The 23,600-nt window shown below is 45.7% G+C and overlaps 1 protein-coding gene across 2 annotated transcripts in view; it reads right to left on the reverse strand.

The window, feature by feature from the left end:
- pgm3 (phosphoglucomutase 3) overlaps positions 1–23,600 on the reverse strand; it is a 77,989-nt gene continuing 54,389 nt past the window's right edge. Inside the window, exons 11-15 of one of the 2 annotated variants that reach the window (XR_014620553.1) lie at positions 18,104–18,226; positions 15,346–15,519; positions 3,719–3,827; positions 1,990–2,025; positions 1–1,953 (exon numbers count right to left, since the gene is read on the reverse strand). Coding sequence is in view for 1 of the 2 variants with exons in the window: in XM_084330359.1 (XP_084186485.1) it covers positions 3,744–3,827; positions 15,346–15,519; positions 18,104–18,226 (381 nt within the window). In the remaining variant the exon portion in view is untranslated. Of the gene's footprint in view, positions 1,954–1,989; positions 2,026–3,457; positions 3,828–15,345; positions 15,520–18,103; positions 18,227–23,600 lie in introns of those variants that run through there. The other variant, XM_084330359.1, reaches the window with a different exon arrangement.

The following is a 23,600-nucleotide window of genomic DNA, read 5'->3' on the forward strand; positions in this document are numbered from 1 at the left end:
TTTAATGGCAGTCAACCATAGCAGCATAATCTTGTTTGTTTGAGGTTCAAGGAAGTTCAATTACCAACGACAGAAGAACTAATACCCATGTAAACCTTTCATTTCACCATTACATACAAAAATACAGTGAGTACAGTACAAAAGCACCCGACCGGCGAAGGGTTTCCAGTTTGTAAGAAAGGAAAATTACAATCTGAAAAGGACACAGAATCCAACAAAGGAATCTACTTGCAATGTTATCGTTTCATTGTTGGCAAAGGCAATTCATATGTAATAATGTTTATTATACGCTTACATATGTAAATATTAAGCATTTTACTACATTTTCACCATAGTAATAGTAGTATCAGCTGTGATACTGATACTGTACATTTGCTAGCAAATCATATCATTTAGTGCTATCTTTTGCATAAACTCCCTTCATCTCCCACAGTGAATCCATGTTCTTCACATTGACAGAGGAATACAAAGAGTTGGATAGAAAAGTAGTACAAAGCATTAAGTGCAATTAAAAAAACACAAAAAAACATTTGGCACCCCATGGAAAAAAGCATATTGTACAATCATGATTCCTGGGATATGATGTCATCAATGGGAGACAAACAAATAAAAAGACAGGATTGTTCAATACTTTGCATAGACTGTGTGTATGTGTGTGCTTGTATTTGCGTGTGAATAGACTGTACACTTCAAACGCTAGCGGACTGGCCATCGGGAGCACCGGGAGTTTTCCCGGTGGCCTGGCAGACTGGCATGGCCTGGCTGCCCTGGCAAATGCTTTTATTTTTATTTTTAAATTTGTTTGTTTGTGCCCGCAGTCAGGCCACTGAACTCCGAAGCAGGCCAGGTCGGTATAGATGTTTCTATTTGCGCATACCGGTATATAAGTTCAGGCAAGCAGGCAGGAATGCGTGATTTTTTTTCGTAGCCACAGTTTGCGAAGATGGGATGGGGGTATGGGTATGGGCCTGGCCTGCCCAGTAAAATTCCCGGTAGGAATTATGGTCCCAGTCCGCGACTGACTTCAAACATACTGTTCTGTGCCCGTGATGTAGCCAGAGGGAAAGGCTGCTGTAATGATCGAATAATCATGTGATCATTTATTTCAACGTCATTAGTCATTTTATTTTTCCTCTTCCATTCTAACCTTCAAGTTAATGTTTGCATGAGAGGACAGATGCTGTTTAAGGTTAATTTGTTTCCCTTGCTCGTACGACATCATCATTGCAATGTAGAGTGAGCAAACATGGATCTAGTTGCAAAAGTGACACACAACTTCAATCTGGACACATTTAGGATTTAAGCCGAATGACACAATCAAATTGGTTGCAATTATTTGTGAGACAATAACCATCATTACAAAGCATCATGATCGCAGCAGCCCTACAAGAGGGCGGACATCACTTTGTTCTCCCACTATAGGGAGGTGTAGTGGTTACTTCCTGGTCTATAGGGAGGTGTAGTGGTTACTTCCTGGTCTATAGGGAGGTGTAGTGGTTACTTCCTGGTCTATAGGGAGGTGTAGTGGTTACTTCCTGGTCTATAGGGAGGTGTAGTGGTTACGTCATTGTTGTTTCCGGCCGGTCCACCTCGCTTGAAATTGCAATGTATTTCCAATGGACACATTTCTAAATCGTCTCGTTTAAAACAAATAAAGCATGAACATTGGCACGGTGTACCTTTATGTGTGTATTCATCCACAATCTATAGCTCAACATGAAAAAAGAAAGAAATGCTTAAACAATCATGTTAGTGATAGAAGGGATCTCATTTTGTGCAAAAATGGAAAGAATTATTACAATAGCCGATAATACATTTTCCCAATGATAAATCCCTATACGGGTGGACCGTGCGGGAAACTAAAGTGACGTCAGACTACACCTCCCTATAGGAAACTAAAGTGACGTCAGACTACACCTCCCTATAGGAAACTAAAGGGACGTCAGACTACACCTCCCTATAGGAAACTAAAGTGACGTCAGACTACACCTCCCTGTAGGAAACTAAAGGGACGTCAGACTACACCTCCCTATAGGAAACTAAAGTGACGTCAGACTACACCTCCCTATAGAGAAACTAAAGTGACGTCAGACTACACCTCCCTATAGGAAACTAAAGTGACGTCAGACTACACCTCCCTATAGGAAACTAAAGTGACGTCAGACTACACCTCCCTATAGGAAACTAAAGTGACATCACACTACACCTCCCTATAGGAAACTAAAGGGACGTCAGACTACACCTCCCTATAGGAAACTAAAGGGACGTGAGACTACACCTCCCTATAGGAAACTAAAGGGACGTGAGACTACACCTCCCTATAGGAAACTAAAGGGACGTCAGACTACACCTCCCTATAGGAAACTAAAGTGACGTCAGACTACACCTCCCTATAGGAAACTAAAGGGACGTCAGACTACACCTCCCTATAGGAAACTAAAGTGACGTCAGACTACACCTCCCTATAGGAAACTAAAGTGACGTCAGACTACACCTCCCTATAGGAAACTAAAGTGACGTCAGACTACACCTCCCTATAGGAAACTAAAGGGACGTCAGACTACACCTCCCTATAGGAAACTAAAGGGACGTCAGACTACACCCCCCTATAGGAAACTAAAGTGACGTCAGACTACACCTCCCTATAGGAAACTAAAGTGACGTCAGACTACACCTCCCTATAGGAAACTAAAGTGACACCAGACTACACCTCCCTATAGGAAACTAAAGTGACGTCAGACTACACCTCCCTATAGGAAACTAAAGGGACGTCACACTACACCTCCCTATAGGAGACTAAAGTGATGTCAGACTACACCTCCCTATAGGAAACTAAAGGGACGTCAGACTACACCTCCCTATAGGAAACTAAAGTGACGTCAGACTACACCTCCCTATAGGAAACTAAAGGGACGTCACACTACACCTCCCTATAGGAAACTAAAGTGACGTCAGACTACACCTCCCTATAGGAGACTAAAGTGATGTCAGACTACACCTCCCTATAGGAGACTAAAGTGATGTCAGACTACACCTCCCTATAGGAAACTAAAGTGACGTCAGACTACACCTCCCTATAGGAAACTAAAGGGACGTCAGACTACACCTCCCTATAGGAAACTAAAGTGACGTCAGACTACACCTCCCTATAGGAAACTAAAGGGACGTCAGACTACACCTCCCTATAGGAAACTAAAGTGACGTCAGACTACACCTCCCTATAGGAAACTAAAGGGACGTCAGACTACACCTCCCTATAGGAAACTAAAGCGACGTCAGACTACACCTCCCTATAGGAGACTAAAGCGACGTCAGACTACACCTCCCTATAGGAAACTAAAGTGATGTCAGACTACACCTCCCTATAGGAAACTAAAGGGACGTCAGACTACACCTCCCTATAGGAAACTAAAGTGACGTCAGACTACACCTCCCTATAGGAAACTAAAGGGACGTCAGACTACACCTCCCTATAGGAAACTAAAGTGACGTCAGACTACACCTCCCTATAGGAAACTAAAGGGACGTCAGACTACACCTCCCTATAGGAAACTAAAGGGACGTCAGACTACACCTCCCTATAGGAAACTAAAGTGACGTCAGACTACACCTCCCTATAGGAAACTAAAGTGACGTCAGACTACACCTCCCTATAGGAAACTAAAGTGACGTCAGACTACACCTCCCTATAGGAAACTAAAGTGACGTCAGACTACACCTCCCTGTAACACCTGGATGTGTGTTTAGTGTGAAGGCTCCTCTCCCACTCCCCCAGCGAGGCGATGCACTGCCAGGCTGACTTCTTTCGCCAGAGAGTCCGCGCATTCCTGAAACACAAAACAACACATCGGCATTAGAACATTTTTATTAGCTGCGACCAGTAGCTCTGTAAATCACTGTTGGTTGGTTGGTTGTTTGGTGGGTTGCGGCCACAGGTTTCTCCCTAGGAGGCTGAGATTGGACATGGAGGTCCAAGTGGGTGTGTATGAAGGTGTTTGGTGTGTTCATGCCAAGTATTTTTTTTTTTTATAAAAATGTTTTTTAAATGATGCCAGAGGCACGTTTTGGGTAGGATTTCGGTGATACTGACTTGATACTGACACCACAAACCGCCTCGCCCAGTCCTTCATGCCAGTAGCCATCAGGCTCCACAACCGTGAGCACGGACTGCTGCCAACAGCTGGTGAACTTGAGAACCGTTAGGACTGTCTGACTCTTAATAATAAACACTGTTAGGACCGTCTGACTCTTAATAATAAACACTGTTAGGACTGTCTGACTCTTAATAATAAACACTGTTAGGACTGTCTGACTCTTAATAATAAACACTGTTAGGACCGTCTGACTCTTAATAATAAACACTGTTAGGACTGTCTGACTCTTAATAATGAACACTGTTAGGACCGTCTGACTCTTAATAATAAACACAGTTAGGACTGTCTGACTCTTAATAATAAACACTGTTAGGACTATCTGACTCTTAATAATAAACACTGTTAGGACTGTCTGACTCTTAATAATAAACACTGTTAGGACTGTCTGACTCTTAATAATAAACACTGTTAGGACCGTCTGACTCTTAATAATGAACACTGTTAGGACTGTCTGACTCTTAATAATAAACACTGTTAGGACTGTCTGACTCTTGGTAATAAACACTGTTAGGACTGTCTGACTCTTAATAATAAACACTGTTAGGACCGTCTGACTCTTAATAATAAACACTGTTAGGACCGTCTGACTCTTAATAATAAACACTGCATGGACTCTGGTGCAGTGTGTTACTACGGTTTGGACCATGTACTGTATAGCATCATCACTATCACTACAGTCTGATTGAATCCTGCCACACACACTACTGTTCACTACTACTACGGTTATCACCATTGTCATTATTACTTGCACTTTGTTCTATGTTCTGTTAACTATGCACTCTTTTATTACAACACTTTCCTCAAGGGTATTAATAAAGTCAAGTCAAGTCAAGTCAGTTTTATTTGTATAGCACATTTCCAGGCAGCGGCAGCTGAAGTGCTTCACAAGCAAATTGATAAAAACAAAATAGTGTGAGGCAAGAAAAAAGAAAAAACATAGCAAAGCAATGAAAGCAACAAAAACAAAACAATATGGTGCAAGATATAGGATTAAAAACATAATAAAGCAATGAAAGTAATAAAAACTGGTAGGACACAGTAAAACAAAGAGGATAGAAGGGCCAGGGGTCTAGTCGTGGTTAAGTAGGGGGGAATGCCAAGAAGAACAGGTAGGTTTTCAAGAGTGATTTAAAAGCCTGTACGGTCTGGGCAGTCCGTACGCTGAGGAACACTTGACTCGACTTGAGCCACTTGTGAGTGATGCAGGGTTCCCACAGACATTGCAAAATGAAATTCAATGACTTGTAAGTACTTTTCCAAGCACTATTTTTCATTTTCAAGGATGTCACTTTTAAATTCACTTTTAAATGCTGTTTTTTTAAGCATCTTCTTGGCCTGCTTGCCAGCTAGAGCATCACACGCGAATAAATGAAGAAAAGCAGTTGGAGCGAGCGAGACAGCGACTAGTCAGATTTGATTAAAACAGAAGAAAAATAAAAGATTTCTTGATTCAGAACAATTTGATCATGGATGAACTAAACATTCAATGCGAATGGTTGATTTTAATTTCAAGGACTTTTTAACACATTGCCCGCCACAGCAGGGGGCGCTGATACCCCATTCATTGCCAGGTCTTTATTCAATGGATATAGTTTTAGACTGTGACATTTCCGAGTGCTTAAAATATATCTTATATTATATCTATGGGTCTAATAACGCCGTCGGGTCTCAGTGAGCTGCTTCTAGTCAACATTGCAGAGACGGATTGTTTTTTCATCCGGGGTCTGAAGACTATACCAGAGGCTGCAGCTATGAATTATGAATAGATATAGCGAATAAACAATATAACTGTAACTGAGGGGTACAATTCCCTGACTGTATTGTTAGATATGATACTTACTACCACTACCTCTTGTACTTTAGACTCTGGCCACCCAGTACTAGGTATAAATAATTATGATAAACACTCCCACCTGATGAAACGGATCCAACACAAATGTACCAAGTCGAAAGTCTGCGTTTAATAATAATACATAGCAAAGGGTATGTACAACGATCACTTAATTACATTTATGATTTGAAATAGTATGCACTTTTATGGCAAATGAGTATTCGTAGGTAGATCAATATCGAATGTCCAATCTCTGATTGCGCAGGAAGCAAATATACAACCTGGAATATTTAGGGAACAATAGCAATGATACTTGAATGATTATATAGCTGGATACACTAGGGGAAGGTTCCGACTGCTTGTAGGACAGCTGGAGGGGGGGGGGGGGTAGAGTCTGGCTGTATCCCGTCTGGCCGAGGGTATCCTGGGAGAGCCCACAGTCGTGCGACCCGGTGCCCAGCGATCCTCGATCCACAGATGAAAGCAGTTGGACTCTCTGTGGCCGGCGTCCTCCGGTCCACGATGGAGAGACGTGAGGCGACCTCGTCGTGTAGAGCGTCTTCTCACCTGTCGTCCTCTCCGGGGGGGGTATTTCCAACACACCGCAGTGTTGGCCTTTATCCATAGAATAATCAAAGTACTCAAAGCATAATCCAAGCCGGGGAAGGCTAGCCGTCGTCGGTAGAATAATCCAATATACAGGTCCACTCGCTCTTTGGCCTGGAGCTCCTCGGGTGCAGCTTCACGTGGGGTCAACCACCCTGGATAAGCGTCCAGCTGATGCCCGAAACGATGGGGGTGCTGATTACTATAGAACTCTTACCGCACGAGGCACTACATATGAATAGACTATTATTAGCTTAATAGAATACGTCCAACTCGACGATATAGTGCCAAATATGACTATTCAAATATTAATATATACACGATGTCTCAATGCCGATACTGGGCGGAATTGGCCTTACTGCCCACACGTGGTTCGCGGGGAGGCTTTAGCGTCTGTCACTCTGTTGGAGGGTAAGAAACTGGACTAAAAGAAAGCTCTACTTTAATAGCGCAGTATATATACGCACTATGAACAAATAGTACCATTAGTGGTGCGGTAGACATATTCCTACGCGGAACTAGGACTTGTCCATACATGTTGAGCGGTACGATTGAACCTGGTCTGAGGGGTATGGCGACCTGGCACCAAGGTCTCGTCCAATGGTAGAATGGAGACTATTATGGGATGTTCAGTAGACTAGAAGGGATATTCAATGCATATTGTACAAGGAATACACAAGGGATATCAGGGGATATACAAATACAATTAAATATATATATATAAATAAATATATATATTCGGTTTAATCTGATCCTTCAGAACAGCCGCCCCCTAATTGGTCCCAACCCAATTAGTTAAGCAGAGACAGATTAACCGCACTGTCTACCACTCAAGGGTTCGCTGTAAGGGTCAGTCAACTCACAAAGTCATAGGGTCATGGTCATCATCGATTGTGTCTGGGAGTCGGGGCAGTTCTATGAGCCTCGCCACAGGACGGGTGTAAATGCGCCCCTGGACGAGTACTTCAGCTGCTCGGACCTTGCCATCGGCACCGGTGATCACTTTGCTTACGCGGCCAGCCGGCCACATAGCTCTGGGTAGTGACTGGTCAATAATCATGACGACTGTTCCTTCCGTCAAATTGTCTCTCTCTTTTACCCACTTCTGGCGGGTCTGTAGAGACGGTAGGTAGTGCAGTAGGAAACTGCTCCAAAACTTGTCGGCTAATACTTGGCTGTACCTCCACATTCGTCGGCCGTTCGCTTCTTCAGGCCGGTACATTGTCTGGGGTAACGCGGGATCTAGCCGCCCCATCAGGAGGGTGTTGGGGGTGACTGGGTCGACATCTGCTACATCACTGGGGACGTAACCGAGGGGCTTGGAGTTCAATACTCCCTCAATCTCCGTGAGGACTGTCATTAGGACTTCTTCCGCCACAGTCTGGGCCCCAAGTACTGCGTACAGGGCTGTCTTTATAGAACGTACTTCTCGTTCCCAAGTTCCACCGAAGTGGGGTGCGTTTGGGGGGTTGAATTGGAAGTCAATCTGGGCTGGAGCGAGGTGGGTCTTAAGTTCTGGGCCCATAGCTTGGAAGCTCTCCCTCAGCTCTCTTTCTCCGCCTTTGAAGTTTGTCCCGTGATCGGACAATAATGTAGACGGTTTTCCTTTCCGTGATGTGAATCTTCGGAAGGCCATAAGGAATGAGTCTGCGCTCATGGTCGGAAGGAGCTCGATATGTATCGCTCTGGTGGTCATGCATTTGAATACAATACCCCACCGCTTCTCGGTGCCTCTTCCTCTCTTTATGTGCAGCGGGCCAAAACAGTCCATGCCTGTTGAGTGGAATGGCTTGTCGCCGAGTCGGAGGCGACATGGAGGTAGGTCAGCCATCCGTGGTATGCTGGGCTGCGCGCGCCACTTTCGGCAGTCTAGACAGGTTCGCTGGAAGCGTCGCACCGCCTCTCTTCCTTGAAGTATCCAGTAACGACGTCTGATTTCCGCGAAGACTCTCTCTGCTCCTGCGTGGTGTACATCCTCGTCGTATTTCTTTATAATCAGCTCTGTGACCTTGTGTCGGCTGTTCAATACGATCGGGTACTTAATGTCATCCGGTAAATTGGGGGCTCTCCGCAGGCGACCACCCACTCTGATGAGGGTATGTGTGTCACTCTCGGGGGCCAGATGAATCAATCTGCTGTCTGATGGGACGGGCTTTCCTCCCTGTAGACAGTCTAGTTCATCGGGGAACGAGTCTCTCTGGGCTCGTTGCAGTAGAAGCAGTTCTGCTTCCTCGTAGTCAGCTGCTGACATATCAGCGGGGGACTTAATCTCTGGGTGGTGCCGCAGGAATGTCCGTTGCTGCGCACTCTCTATGGTAATGCAATCGTCTATGTTGGGGTCTGCGGAGACAACAGTGCTCAATCCACAGAACATGGGTTTCTTATTCTCAGCCTCCTCGTCACTTGCTTCCCTCGGGGTGGGCGTGGGCCAATCTCCTTCCGGGAGCTTGAGGAATGCTGGTCCGTCACTGTAGATGTTATGACGGGTTAAGTCATCTAGGGACATTCCCCGGGTGATGACGTCAGCTGGGTTGTGTTTTGTATCAACATAGCGCCAGTTTGCTTCTCCGGTTAACTCTCCGGTTAACTCTTGAATCTCAGTGACTCTGACTCCCACGAAGACTTTGTATTTGCATGAATCCGATTTGATCCAGGCGAGTACTGTCGTGGAATCTGACCACAGGATTGTTCTATGCACCGGAATGGTGAGCTCACGTTGGATGAGCGTGGCTAGATGCGCTCCTGCGAGGGCTGCGCAGAGCTCTAGACGTGGGATAGACTGTTGCTTGCGTGGGGCTATTCTCGAGCGGGCGAGGATGAATGCTGTGTAGATCTCTCCCCCCTCTTCTTGGGCCCGCAAGTAGGCTACTGATCCGTAGGCGACCTCGGAGGCGTCACTGAAGACGTGTAAATCCATTTTACATGTCTCTGGCCTCACCGTGGGTGGGAAGTAGCTTCGGCGTATATTAACGCCTGGGAGTGAGTGGAGTTCCATCTCCCACTCTCTCCAGGTGGATGCAAGGTGTGCGGGAATGGGGTCGTCCCAGCCCTGGTCCTTGTCCCACAATGCTCGTACAATCATCTTTGCCCTGGTGGTGTACGGTAGTATACATCCTAACGGGTCATATTGTCGGGCGAGTGTTCTGTACACACTCCGTCTGGTGGTCGGTATTGCCGTCGACCTTCCCTGCTCCGTGGTCAGGGGTTTGTGTCTATAGTGGAGCTAATCTGTTTTGAAGCGCCACACTAGTCCTAGTGTCATCTCTTGGGCTTCTCCTGGGATTGTGGCCATCCAGGTCTCGCTGCTCGCTGCCTTGTCCTCGGAGGAGAGGCTGCGCAGTACGTGCGGATCGCTGCTGGCCCACTGCCTGAGATCAAAGCCGCCTTTGATCAGAGAGGCGCGGAGTTTAAGTAGGAGAGCCTCGGCTTCTTCCTGGGTCGAAACGCTTTGTAGACAGTTATCTACGTAGAAGCTGTTCTTCACACTGTGTCGGACCTCTTCGTCCGCTGCTGGGTCCTCTGCGACATGTCTCTGTAGTGCAAATGTAGCACAGCATGGGCTGCATGTAGTTCCGAAAGGGAGGACTTCCCATTGGTAGATGGCTGGGTGCTCATCTCCTGGCCTCTCTCTCCATAGGAACCGCAACAGGGGCTTGTCCTCCTCTACTAATCTCACCTGCAGGAACATCCCTTTGATATCCCCGCTGATAGCCACCTTGTCCTGGCGGAAGCGGAGTAGTACGCCTAGTAGGGAGGGGCCGAGTGTAGGACCGGGCAATAGCTCTTTATTCAGATTTTGGGATCCGATCTGGTAGCTGCAGTTAAACACGATGCGGTCTTTGCCGTTGTGATGAACCTTGTGGTGGGGCACGTACCACGATTCAGTCGTCTGGTCGGCCTCTTTAATGTCAATCTTTGTGACGTGTCCCGCTGTGATGAGCTTCTCAATCTCAGCGCGGTATACACTTTCTTGGGCGGGGTCCTTGGCTAAGCGCCGTTCTGTGTTTAGTAGGTACCGCTCTGTGGCGTCTTTCTTTGCGTGAAAGGTAGGCATCCCTTCCCGCCGCAGGAGTGGCGTGGCGTATCTCAACACGCCGCTGACTGGGACTCTCTTTGTTCCCGTCTCGAGGAGGTTAATGGCGTAGATGTCGTCTTTAGAGCGAATGTCTTTCTTTTCGTTCTTAAAGGGCATTTGTTCTAAGGTCCATAGCCTCTCTACATGCTGCAGGAGTGCGGTGTCTCCCTCTGTGACTCGGGAGTGGAGACAGCTAGTGGCTGTGGTTCGGTTGAGAGATTTGGCGAGTGGGCCTTGGAGAGTCCATCCTAGGCAGGTCTCGACTGCTGCAGGACAGCCTCTGGGTCCGGTATGAACCCGGTCTATCGGGACAATGAGGTCTGCATGGTCGGAGCCTATCAACAGTGTCGGGGTAGCACCGTCTATGAGGGGGATCGGTAGCTTGCGTAGATGTACATATTTCTCCATCAGCTTGGCTACGGGGTATGTGTACCGCGAGAGTCCTATTTCTTGGCTGGTGAAAGCGTCTGTAATCCTGTACCGTCGCTCGGGCTGGCCGCTTGCTGCGATAGAGAATGAGACATTCTCGCCCTTTATCGTTTTCAAATCTCTTCTTATTGTCCGAATTGTCATTTGGTTTTCGCTCCCCCGCAGCCCTAGCTGGGCCGCAGCGGACGCGAGCAGAAGGGTCTTCTCTGACCCGTCATCAAGGACGGCGTAAGTGTCCATGACTTTATTCTGGTAGCTCAATGTCACACGGACTACCTTTAAGAGCACTCTGGCTCCGCTGCTGCTGGCGGGGTCGATGTACATGACGCTTGCTTTGCTGCTTGATGGTGCGGGTGGAGGCCGCCGTCTGTTACTGTCGTGGAGTATGTCCAGATGGGCTCCATCGCACCGACTGCACTTTTTCTTTAAGCGGCATTCGGCTGCCATGTGTGATCGCGCACAGCGAAAACAGCGTCTGTTGGACTTTATCCATTGACTCGCTTCCTCCGCATTCATCTTGGGGAATGAGTCACATTGTGACAGCCAGTGTTCTTTCTCACAGTAGGGGCACACTATCTTCCACTTCTCCTTTCTTGAGGGGGTACTGTGGCTCCTACTGCTTGGCACTGACTCCGATTGGTGCATGACAGTCACCGATCTTCTTCCATCATTTAGTCTCCTGGTTCCTTCTCTGGAGCCAGGGGTGCTCCGTCCGAATGTATCTAGCCGTAAGCTGCTGACTTCTCTCGCCAGGAAGTCGGCTAGATCGAGGAGGTTCGGTTCGGGGCCATTAGGGTCTCGGTGGTCTCTCTGCCGCCTAAAGCGCTCCTGTCGGGCGGGCGGTAGCTTCTCCAAGATCCTCTCTACATTTGAGTTGGCGTATAGTTCATGCCTACCCTTTTCCCTCTGCGCTCCCAGCATCCCTACCAGGGACTGCACTCTGATGGACAGGTCGTCCAGTGCTCGATTGTCTGTTGCTGGGGGTAGGCGGTCGATGTGCCTGATCTCCTGGATCACGTAATCCCATATACGTCCATATCTCTGGTCCAACGCTACCAGCGCTGCGGTGTATGGGGTCGTGGAAGTGGCGTAGGCGAGCGCTATGCTGTGCGCGCGGGGTACCTTTAAATGCTTCAGTAGTATCGCGTATTTATGGCGTTCATCAATGACATCCACCAACATTGTCTCCAGACACATGCGGAGCTCCGTATACTGGGCCCGGTTCTCCTGGGTGAAGTCTGGTACCATAGGTGTGCCAATGTATGACGCGGATTGTTGATACATCGGCGAGCGTTGGGGGAGAGGCCTCCTAGGCGAGTCTCCTCCTGCTCCTTGGCGTGGGCTGGTACCGGCTGTGTACCATGGCCCGCTGGTCGAGGTGCTGTTCCTCGGTGCGGGTCGTGCGTCGTGCTCACCCGTGAATAGCGTCGGGGGTCTGTAGCGCAGCTCCGCGGGGGTATAGCCTGGGCTGTACTGGACCTCCTGGTCCGGTAGAGTACTGTGCTGTCGTCGGGCATGGTTCTCCTCCTCTTCCTCTTCGTCTTCCGTTAGGTCATCCAGGGCTTGTAGTCTCTGATTTAGCCTCTCCGCAGTGTATGCTGCTCCTTCCCGGTGGCTGGGTCTCGCTTGGACCGGTTGGGGAAGGGGGTCTGCGGGGGGTATAGACCTCGTCTGTTGGTCAAGTTCAGGGTCGCTTACTCGGCTAGGGGATGCCGCCCTGGAGTGATGTCTAGACGAGTTCCTGGAGCCTCTGGTGGAGGGAGGGGGTGTTGTCCTTCTGATCAGCTGTTCTATTAGTTGCGCTTGTGCTCTGTCGCGCTCGGCTTCGCGCTTGGTGAGATCCGATTCTCTCTGGGCACCGGTGGCGGCGCGCTGGGCGTCGGCCCGGTCTCTTGCCATATTCTCTTCCATCTGAATGCGTCTTATTTCCAGGCGTATGTGCTCTTCTTCGCTCCGTTGCTGTATCTGCAATCGATCGCGTTCACCCTGGAGTCTATCGCGTTCAGTAGAGGCTTTCAGGCTGACGAGGAATGCCTGCTGTAGTGTCCTCTCTGCCTCGCTGGGAGAAGACGGTTGTATAGGGGAGCCGTCCCTTGGGGTACTCCGTGCGGAGTCTTGGAGCTCTATCTCCACGGTGCTCTCCTCATCTTCTTCCGTGCCGAGTTCTCTCTCGGTAGTGTTGTCTTCCTCCCGGGACTCGTCGGGGACTACTTCTTCGGTATTGGCGGGGTGTAAAGTCATGTCTGGTTCCCCCTGGTCCCCACCGTGAGCTGGGTCAGTTACGTTAGAACCCATAGGGGCCTCTATGGTCGGGGTAGCCTGGTCGTTAGGGTTAGACATAATTTTACTTTCTAGTTTTACTGCGTTTACTGTTGGTAGAAGACTAGGTTGTTGACTGACAGCGTAAGCCTCTAGGTACTGAGGGAGCTGTCGTTTGCGCCGCGGGCGTTGTTGGTTAGGAGGATCGTTTCGTGGAGTGTTCATCATAGGCCATTTTAATATTAATAACACTATATTAATATTACACTGATTACCCTCCGGCTCGAAGGACCAATTGTAACTGAGGGGTACAATTCCCTGACTGTATTGTTAGATATGATACTTACTACCACTACCTCTTGTACTTTAGACTCTGGCCACCCAGTACTAGGTATAAATAATTATGATAAACACTCCCACCTGATGAAACGGATCCAACACAAATGTACCAAGTCGAAAGTCTGCGTTTAATAATAATACATAGCAAAGGGTATGTACAACGATCACTTAATTACATTTATGATTTGAAATAGTATGCACTTTTATGGCAAATGAGTATTCGTAGGTAGATCAATATCGAATGTCCAATCTCTGATTGCGCAGGAAGCAAATATACAACCTGGAATATTTAGGGAACAATAGCAATGATACTTGAATGATTATATAGCTGGATACACTAGGGGAAGGTTCCGACTGCTTGTAGGACAGCTGGAGGGGGGGGGTAGAGTCTGGCTGTATCCCGTCTGGCCGAGGGTATCCTGGGAGAGCCCACAGTCGTGCGACCCGGTGCCCAGCGATCCTCGATCCACAGATGAAAGCAGTTGGACTCTCTGTGGCCGGCGTCCTCCGGTCCACGATGGAGAGACGTGAGGCGACCTCGTCGTGTAGAGCGTCTTCTCACCTGTCGTCCTCTCCGGGGGGGGTATTTCCAACACACCGCAGTGTTGGCCTTTATCCATAGAATAATCAAAGTACTCAAAGCATAATCCAAGCCGGGGAAGGCTAGCCGTCGTCGGTAGAATAATCCAATATACAGGTCCACTCGCTCTTTGGCCTGGAGCTCCTCGGGTGCAGCTTCACGTGGGGTCAACCACCCTGGATAAGCGTCCAGCTGATGCCCGAAACGATGGGGGTGCTGATTACTATAGAACTCTTACCGCACGAGGCACTACATATGAATAGACTATTATTAGCTTAATAGAATACGTCCAACTCGACGATATAGTGCCAAATATGACTATTCAAATATTAATATATACACGATGTCTCAATGCCGATACTGGGCCGAATTGGCCTTACTGCCCACACGTGGTTCGCGGGGAGGCTTTTGCGTCTGTCACTCTGTTGGAGGGTAAGGAACTGGACTAAAAGAAAGCTCTACTTTAATAGCGCAGTATATATACGCACTATGAACAAATAGTACCATTAGTGGTGCGGTAGACATATTCCTACGCGGAACTAGGACTTGTCCATACATGTTGAGCGGTACGATTGAACCTGGTCTGAGGGGTATGGCGACCTGGCACCAAGGTCTCGTCCAATGGTAGAATGGAGACTATTATGGGATGTTCAGTAGACTAGAAGGGATATTCAATGCATATTGTACAAGGAATACACAAGGGATATCAGGGGATATACAAATACAATTAAATATATATATATAAATAAATATATATATTCGGTTTAATCTGATCCTTCAGAACAATAACGATCCCAAAAACGAGTAAACTCGTTATTGGCGTTATTCGATTGGCGGCCAATAACGAGTAAACTCGTTTTTGGCGGGGAATGTGTTAAGCACCTTGTTAAGAAAATTGACTGTTTTCAAGGAATTCCAGGCCTAGACTTTTTTTTGTAAAAAAATCAAGCACTTCAAGGACCTTGTGCGAACCCTGCTGATGGTACTGTCTTACGGTCAGCTGTGACCTCACCGTGACCTCACCTGTGACCTCGCCGTGACCTCCTCACCTGTGACCTCGCCGTGACCTCACCTGTGTCTCCGCCTCCGCGTACACGCGCACCACGTCCTCCGTCCCGGAGGGCCTCACGAAGGAGCGAGCCAGTCGGTACTTCTTCACCAGAGCGTCGATGGCCTCCTGCAGGCCTGCGGGGCTCACCGCCCGCCTCTCTGCATCCGTGGTGTCGATCACCCTGCGGTCTGACACCTAGTGGGCACAATGGAACATTACACATATGTATCCGTCTGAATATACCTGCATATTATAATCCTTCTATATATACCTACTTATTAGGGTTGGGTACCGTTCACATTTGAACCGATACCGGTACCTGTGAATCGATACCGGTACCCTAGTCTAAAAAATTTGTATCTACCTACCTCAGTTGTAAAGAATTAGTCCAAACTTCAAATGATTTATTATCATTATTATTTATTTAGAACAATTTGGTAATATATATATATATTTATACAACGGCATGCAAATTTCTCGATTCTGATTGGCCATTCACACGTCTTTATTGGTAACAATCCACGGTCCTGGGCTCAGGACCCGCCCACAACCAAATCACATAACCCTCCCCGGCTCACTCCGGGAGAAAACAGGATCTCGGACAACAAATGGTTATGTTGAAAGCACCATAACGACTAAATATGAAGCGATTCTGTCAAGGGGAATGTGTTAGTATTTTAAACAATGTTGGATGATGTAATTGATGGGTCTTGACTCAATCTAGAACAAAAGAAAAATCGCGGATTGATTGATAGATTAATTGATTGATTTAAATTTCTTCCTTCCTACTTTCCGACTGCAGCGTTCTCTCTCACACTGTCCGACGCTGGCGTACCCACAAACACACACATACACACACACACACACACACACACACACACACACACACGCACACACACACTGTGACACACACACACACACACACACACACACACACGCACACACACACACACACACTCCTGTCTGCAACAGCGGGGGAGTCAGACTGAGAGAGAAGCAGCGCTGTTTTAAGTGAGCATGGTCTATTGAATTGATTGATTGGTTGATTGCTAATTTTATTACTGTACCCCTGGTTTCCAACTGGTTAAGTTTAGGCTAAAAGAAATAAATAAAAAAATAGGGCGAAGAAAACGTTTTTTTCCTATAGGGCAAAGAAAACGTTTTAATAAATTTTCAATCAATCATTCCAATAATACACAGTTGGATGTGTTAGTTGGTTGGATGCACTTCAAGCTGCTTCCACATGAGGCAACTTCTCTCAATCATTCCAATAATACACAGTTGGATGTGTTAGTTTGGTTGGATGCACTTCAAGCTGCTTCCACATGGAGTTGTGGGAACTACTTTTTCTGGCGGATGGTTTTTTCAATAAATCTTCGATTAATGTGTGTTTATTGTATAGAAATAAGGTTGGATGAATCTGGCAGTTGTATAAAAGCTTTACACCACGTGCAGTCGTGATTTGTGACCAATAAACCATGCCTAGGGGGGTCTAACGACCCTCGGCTGCGCCTCGGGCCTAACAACCACCCCTAGGCATGGTTTATTGGTCACAAACCACTCCTGCGTGTGATGTAATGCTTAAATATATATATATATAATATATAATATTGCAGCGAGCGTTGTCTGCATCTAGCTTTGTAAAGTGTAACCACCTCTTTTCATTGTACTGCACATGTGCTTTATAATGGCAATACATTTGAATTTAATCTAATCTACATCTGTCAAACCTTTGAGAGAAGTGGGTTTGTGAATAATAAGAAATGTTTACTTTCAAATGAATGAGGTGTATGTGAAGAAGAAGTTATGCATCACAGCGCAGACACACCAGCCGCGCGCCAAGGCAGGCGGGCGGGCGGGCGACCAGCGCTTCACTTTCGCTCCCATGTTAACGGACGTAGCTGTGCCCACCGGCCGCACGTGGGCGCGCGACTCGCGGGCTGGAAGCGATCGTTTTAGCTTTGGTTGGATTTTCACAGAAATACACTCAATATCTGCATCTTTACCACACATATAGATGTTGTTCAACCAGCTAATGTGTCTGTATCTTTCCCAATACAAATAAACCATATTACTATACTTTTTCAGGAGTCACACTGATCATCATTCTAAAATTAATTCTAACATTCTAAATAATTAGATAATAACTGGTTATACATGCAAAATGGACAATAGAACACTGGAACTGGAAATCTTTAAAAAAAAATCTTCAAACGGGGACTGACTTCGCAATAGACTAGGCATTTACAGCTGTTCCAATGCCTTCCTCCGTGCACTTTCGCCCGCTCTGAAGTCGGACTCGGTGTGCCCGGCCACGCACGCTGTTCTCGCATTAAACCCGCAAGTGCCTGCGTGCGCGGCTGGTGTGTCTGCACTGTTAGGGTTGGATAATATATCAATACATGTCTAATCGTGTATTCATATTGTGGGTTTTTATTTGATATTGTGAATTTCCTATCTAAATAAAGAGCCAAAAGTCAGTTATATTTCTCAGAGAATATCATTTTCAAATATGTAAGAATGTCAACTGCAAATTTGAGTTTCAGTTCATTCTATCACACTTCCCATTACCATGCAGTCCCGATATGTTGTCCCAATTATAAAATTAAACATTTCGATTGGATCTTCTAATGTTTTCTATACCTCCCATTACTATAAAAATACTGTCATATAAAATAATATTGAAAACAGTCCTTCTGAATATTGTGATATTATTTCCCCCCCATGTCACCTATACTGCTTGCCAGAATCCACACAGAATCCACACAGAAACACACACCTTGACTTTAAGCTGCCTGTTGGGCAGGTCAGTGTAGATGGCATCCCACTCTTGGACCGCCAGACCCTTGATGGCCAACACCGCTTCAATCACCAACATGTCAGAGATGGCGTCGCCCACCGTCTACCGGGAGAGAAGAGAGAAGTTATCCACCGCCTACAAGCAGAGAAGAGAGGTTATCCACAGTCTACAAGCAGAGAAGAGAGGTTATCCACTGACTACAAGCAGAGAAGAGAGGTTATCCACCGTCTACAAGCAGAGAAGAGAGGTTATCCACTGACTACAAGCAGAGAAGAGAGAAGTTATCCACCGTCTACAAGCAGAGAAGAGAGAAGTTATCCACTGACTACAAGCAGAGAAGAGAGAAGTTATCCACTGACTACAAGCAGAGAAGAGAGAAGTTATCCACTGACTACAAGCAGAGAAGAGAAGTTATCCACCGTCTACAAGCAGAGAAGAGAGGTTATCCACCATCTACAAGCAGAGAAGAGAGGTTATCCACCGTCTACAAGCAGAGAAAAGAGGTTATCCACTGACTACAAGCAGAGAAGAGAAGTTATCCACCGTCTACAAGCAGAGAAGAGAGAAGTTATCCACTGTCTACAAGCAGAGAAGAGAAGTTATCCACTGACTACAAGCAGAGAGGAGAGAGAAGTTATCCACCGTCTACAAGCAGAGAAGAGAAGTTATCCACTGACTACAAGCAGAGAGGAGAGCGGTTATCCACTGACTACAAGCAGAGAAGAGAGAAGTTATCCACCGACTACAAGCAGAGAAGAGAGAAGTTATCCACTGACTACAAGCAGAAGAGAGAAGTTATCCACAGTCTACAAGAAGAGAGAAGTTATCCACTGACTACAAGCAGAGAAGAGAGAAGTTATCCACCGTCTACAAGCAGAGAAGAGAGAAGTTATCCACTGACTACAAGCAGAGAAGAGAGAAGTTATCCACCGTCTACAAGCAGAGAAGAGAGAAGTTATCCACGGTCTACAAGAAGAGAAGAGAGAAGTTATCCACTGACTACAAGCAGAGAAGAGAGAAGTTATCCACCGTCTACAAGCAGAGAAGAGAGAAGTTATCCACCGTCTACAAGAAGGGAAGAGAGAAGTTATCCACCGTCTACAAGCAGAGAAGAGAGAAGTTATCCACTGACTACAAGAAGAGAAGAGAGAAGTTATCCACCGTCTACAAGAAGAGAAGAGAGAAGTTATCCACTGACTACAAGCAGAGAAGAGAGAAGTTATCCACCGTCTACAAGCAGAGAAGAGAGAAGTTATCCACTGACTACAAGCAGAGAAGAGAGAAGTTATCCACCGTCTACAAGCAGAGAAGAGAGAAGTTATCCACTGACTCAGGGCTGTACGTTAACTTTTTTTGCACATAGCACTGGTGCTACAGAGGTTGATAGTTTTGTAGCACAGGCCAAAATCTTGTAGCACAAGTATAAAACGTGTTATATTTGTAACAGTCACAAATGTGCCTATTGTATTTGTGTTATTTAGTTGCAGTGCCATGTTTGGCTGTCATTTAGTATATCGCCATGTGTTATTATTACTATAATAGTAATACTCTCATATGCTATTTTCAATTAATATCATAAACAACATAAGGAATATTAGCATAATTTTGAGTGGACTGAAGGAATGAGTCAGCGTTAATAGTTTTAAATGCAAATAATTTATTGAAACATAGAAGTGGGGTCGGTTGGGACACACACACACAATGGGGGACCCTGATGTAAACAAGACAAACGTCTTTCTCTGGTCTGCATCCCCTTAACAATTGTGTGTATTGAGCCGTACTGTACTGTACCCATTCTGCAATCTGTTAAATAAAGTTTACATTCATTCATTCACACACACTGTTTCAACTCACCACCCCCGCATCATATTGTAGTCTAGTCTTCAAACTTCCACTCCTCTCGACATTTTTTATATTTGAATATCAACATTATCTGTCCATCCTCAGTTTACTATAATATACTCCTGTCCTGAGTCCTGACTAGTGACTTCATCGTCTTTCCAAACGCACGCACGCACACACACACACAGGGAAGGGGAGAGAGTGCCCCCCATTTCCCTTTCCACACTGTGTCTGCTGGCTCTGCCTGATCAGGATTAGCTTGTTAGCTTGCTAACGTTGTAGTGATTGTAATGGTACATAAACGTTAATTTCGGGCGATGTGCGCATAAAGGAATGGCGACGGTGCAAAGCATGTAGATGCATTTGACCCGTTGCGAGAAAAAAAAAACACACCGGACTTATTTCGGGACGTGTAGGCGCACTGCTGTGTGCGCACCAACACGCTGCTCTGCTTGCAAGCACGGATAGGGCGGATATGACTCGTCGAGTTGTCACGGAGTTTTTTCAAAATAAGAGTATCATATGCACCTGAATGTTGCTAGCTGTCGATCCTAGTTATTATAGCTGGAGCTGCGCGTGGGCAGAAATGAGACCCGCTACAGGATTTTCAAAATAAGAGTATCTATATGAACCGAATCCCTATCGCACCAGTGCTAGTGAAGTAAATCCATCCATCGCACAGACAGCTGTTGCTGTAGCACGTGCGAGATATATGTCGCACTGTACACCCCTGCACTGACTACAAGAAGAGAAGAGAGAAGTTATCCACCGTCTACAAGAAGAGAAGAGAGAAGTTATCCACTGACTACAAGAAGAGAAGAGAGAAGTTATCCACCGTCTACAAGAAGAGAAGAGAGAAGTTATCCACTGACTACAAGAAGAGAAGAGAGAAGTTATCCACCGTCTACAAGAAGAGAAGAGAGAAGTTATCCACTGACTACAAGAAGAGAAGAGAGAAGTTATCCACGGTCTACAAGAAGAGAAGAGAGAAGTTATCCACTGACTACAAGCAGAGAAGAGAAGTTATCCACTGACTGCAAGAAGAGAAGAGAGAAGTTATCCACCGACTACAAGAAGAGAAGAGAGAAGTTATCCACTGACTACAAGCAGAGAAGAGAGAAGTTATCCACTGACTACAAGCAGAGAAGAGAGGTTATCCACCGACTACAAGCAGAGAAGAGAGAAGTTATCCACTGACTACAAGCAGAGAAGAGAGAAGTTATCCACTGACTACAAGCAGAGAAGAGAGAAGTTATCCACCGTCTACAAGCAGAGAAGAGAGAAGTTATCCACCGTCTACAAGGAGAAGAGAGAAGTTATCCACCGTCTACAAGAAGAGAGGAGAGAAGTTATCCACCGTCTACAAGCAGAGAAGAGAGAAGTTATCCACTGACTACAAGCAGAGAAGAGAGAAGTTATCCACCGTCTACAAGCAGAGAAGAGAGAAGTTATCCACGGTCTACAAGAAGAGAAGAGAGAAGTTATCCACTGACTACAAGCAGAGAAGAGAGAAGTTATCCACAGTCTACAAGCAGAGAAGAGAGAAGTTATCCACTGACTACAAGCAGAGAAGAGAGAAGTTATCCACTGTCTACAAGAAGAGAAGAGAGAAGTTATCCACTGACTACAAGCAGAGAAGAGAGAAGTTATCCACCGTCTACAAGCAGAGAAGAGAGAAGTTATCCACTGACTACAAGCAGAGAAGAGAGAAGTTATCCACAGTCTACAAGCAGAGAAGAGAGAAGTTATCCACTGACTACAAGCAGAGAAGAGAGAAGTTATCCACCGTCTACAAGCAGAGAAGAGAGAAGTTATCCACTGACTACAAGCAGAGAAGAGAGAAGTTATCCACTGACTACAAGCAGATACCTCATAACCTCAGCCTGCGAACCCCAGCTACTAGGACAGAGAGGCTTCGGCTCAGCTTCTTCCCCCAGGCCATCAGAGCCTTGAACACTGAACACTGAGTGCCACAGAACACTGAACTCTCCACACACAAGCGCACATGAGCACACACACGACACGCACGCTGTACATGCTCGCACACTAGCAGCCACTTTAACATGAGCAAGCACACACTCATGCTGCACACGCCCACACTTATGGCCACAAAGGAAAGGTCACTTTAAAAATAGTATAGCAACAGTAACAGTGTATTGCACTACCAAAGGACCTAGCATGTCCTCCATGCTCTGTAAATAACTATGTACAAATACCGAGATGCCCCACTATGTTACCCGTTTATTGCACAATGTTGTTTTATTGGATTCTATTATATGTTGTACTACTGTATTGTACATCGTTGCGGGCAAGACCACCCGCATTTCATTGTATACTTGTATGCCGTGACAAATAAAACTCTTGACTTGACTTGATAGTGTGTGTGTGTGTGTGTGTGTGTGTGTGTGTGTGTGTAGTTTTTGATAAAATGTTTATGCCACTTGTTGACAAACATGCACCATTGAGAAAGTTTACGGTCAGAAGCGTCAGAACACCATGGTTGGATGATGAACTAAAAGAGTATATGATAGAACGTAATCAAGCTAAATTAATAGCAAATACATCAGGTTATAAATCAGACTGGGAGGTATATTGTAGATTAAGAAATGTTGTTACAAAATGTAATAAAAAGAAGAAGAAATTGTATTATGAAAATAGGTTTAATTATATTAAAAATGACAGTAAATTATTATAGAATACTCAAAATGAAATAATGGGCAGGAATAAGAAACCTACCCCATCCTTTCTAGAAACAGAAGAAAAATTCCTCACCAAACCAGTTGAGATTGCTAATCATATTAACAATTATTTTATTGGAAAAGTAGATAATTTAAGGAATAATATGCAAACAATAGATAATGAAAAATCCTATTTATTAACACTTTGGTCGCCAGGCTTATATTCTTAATATACCATCCTCCGCCAGCTCTATTTGTCTATGGGGATGTTTACCTTCTTTGCAGGGCTATAACTTTTTAAATTGTATTGCTAAATTGACATTACTATGGCCCATTCAACGTCAAGTATCTATTGTTCAGGGTGTAGCAACGTTATACTTTTTCATTCACATATTCATACTAAAATACGGTCTAAAGCAGGGGTCTCAAACTCAATTTACCTGGGGGCCGCTGGAGGTAGAGTCTTCAAGTATTCCAAAAATGTATTAATACATCAACAAACTACCCCTTTGCCTCATCATAAAACCTCACAAACACCAGCAACTGAGCATTCTCAGTGGTGTCAGTGGACTCATCCACAGCTATGGAAATGCACTGTGCATTTTCTTTATTCCATCACAAAGCTGTTTAATGAAATCATCAGCCAGTATTTCAGTTATTCTGGTTGCTGTGCTATCTGAGGAGGATTTGCTTTTGTTTGCCTTCAAAGTTCAAACATGGTCTCCATCACTTCAGTCATACATTATTTTATTATGTATGCATCAGAGAATGGCTTCTTGTGTTTAGCCAACACCCATGCCACTGAGTGAGGACTTGGTTGCTTTTTATCGTTGTGACATAACTTTAACAATAATTCTGCTTGCAGCTTGATATGATGATTTCATTCCATTTATTTTTGTGGTTCTTAGTGCTGAAAGGTTGCATCAAAATAACTGTGTTTTGTTTCGTATTGGCGT

This window comes from Notolepis coatsorum, assembly GCF_963971535.1.
Source record: "Notolepis coatsorum genome assembly, chromosome: 15".
Taxonomy (NCBI): Eukaryota; Metazoa; Chordata; class Actinopteri; order Aulopiformes; family Paralepididae; genus Notolepis; species Notolepis coatsorum.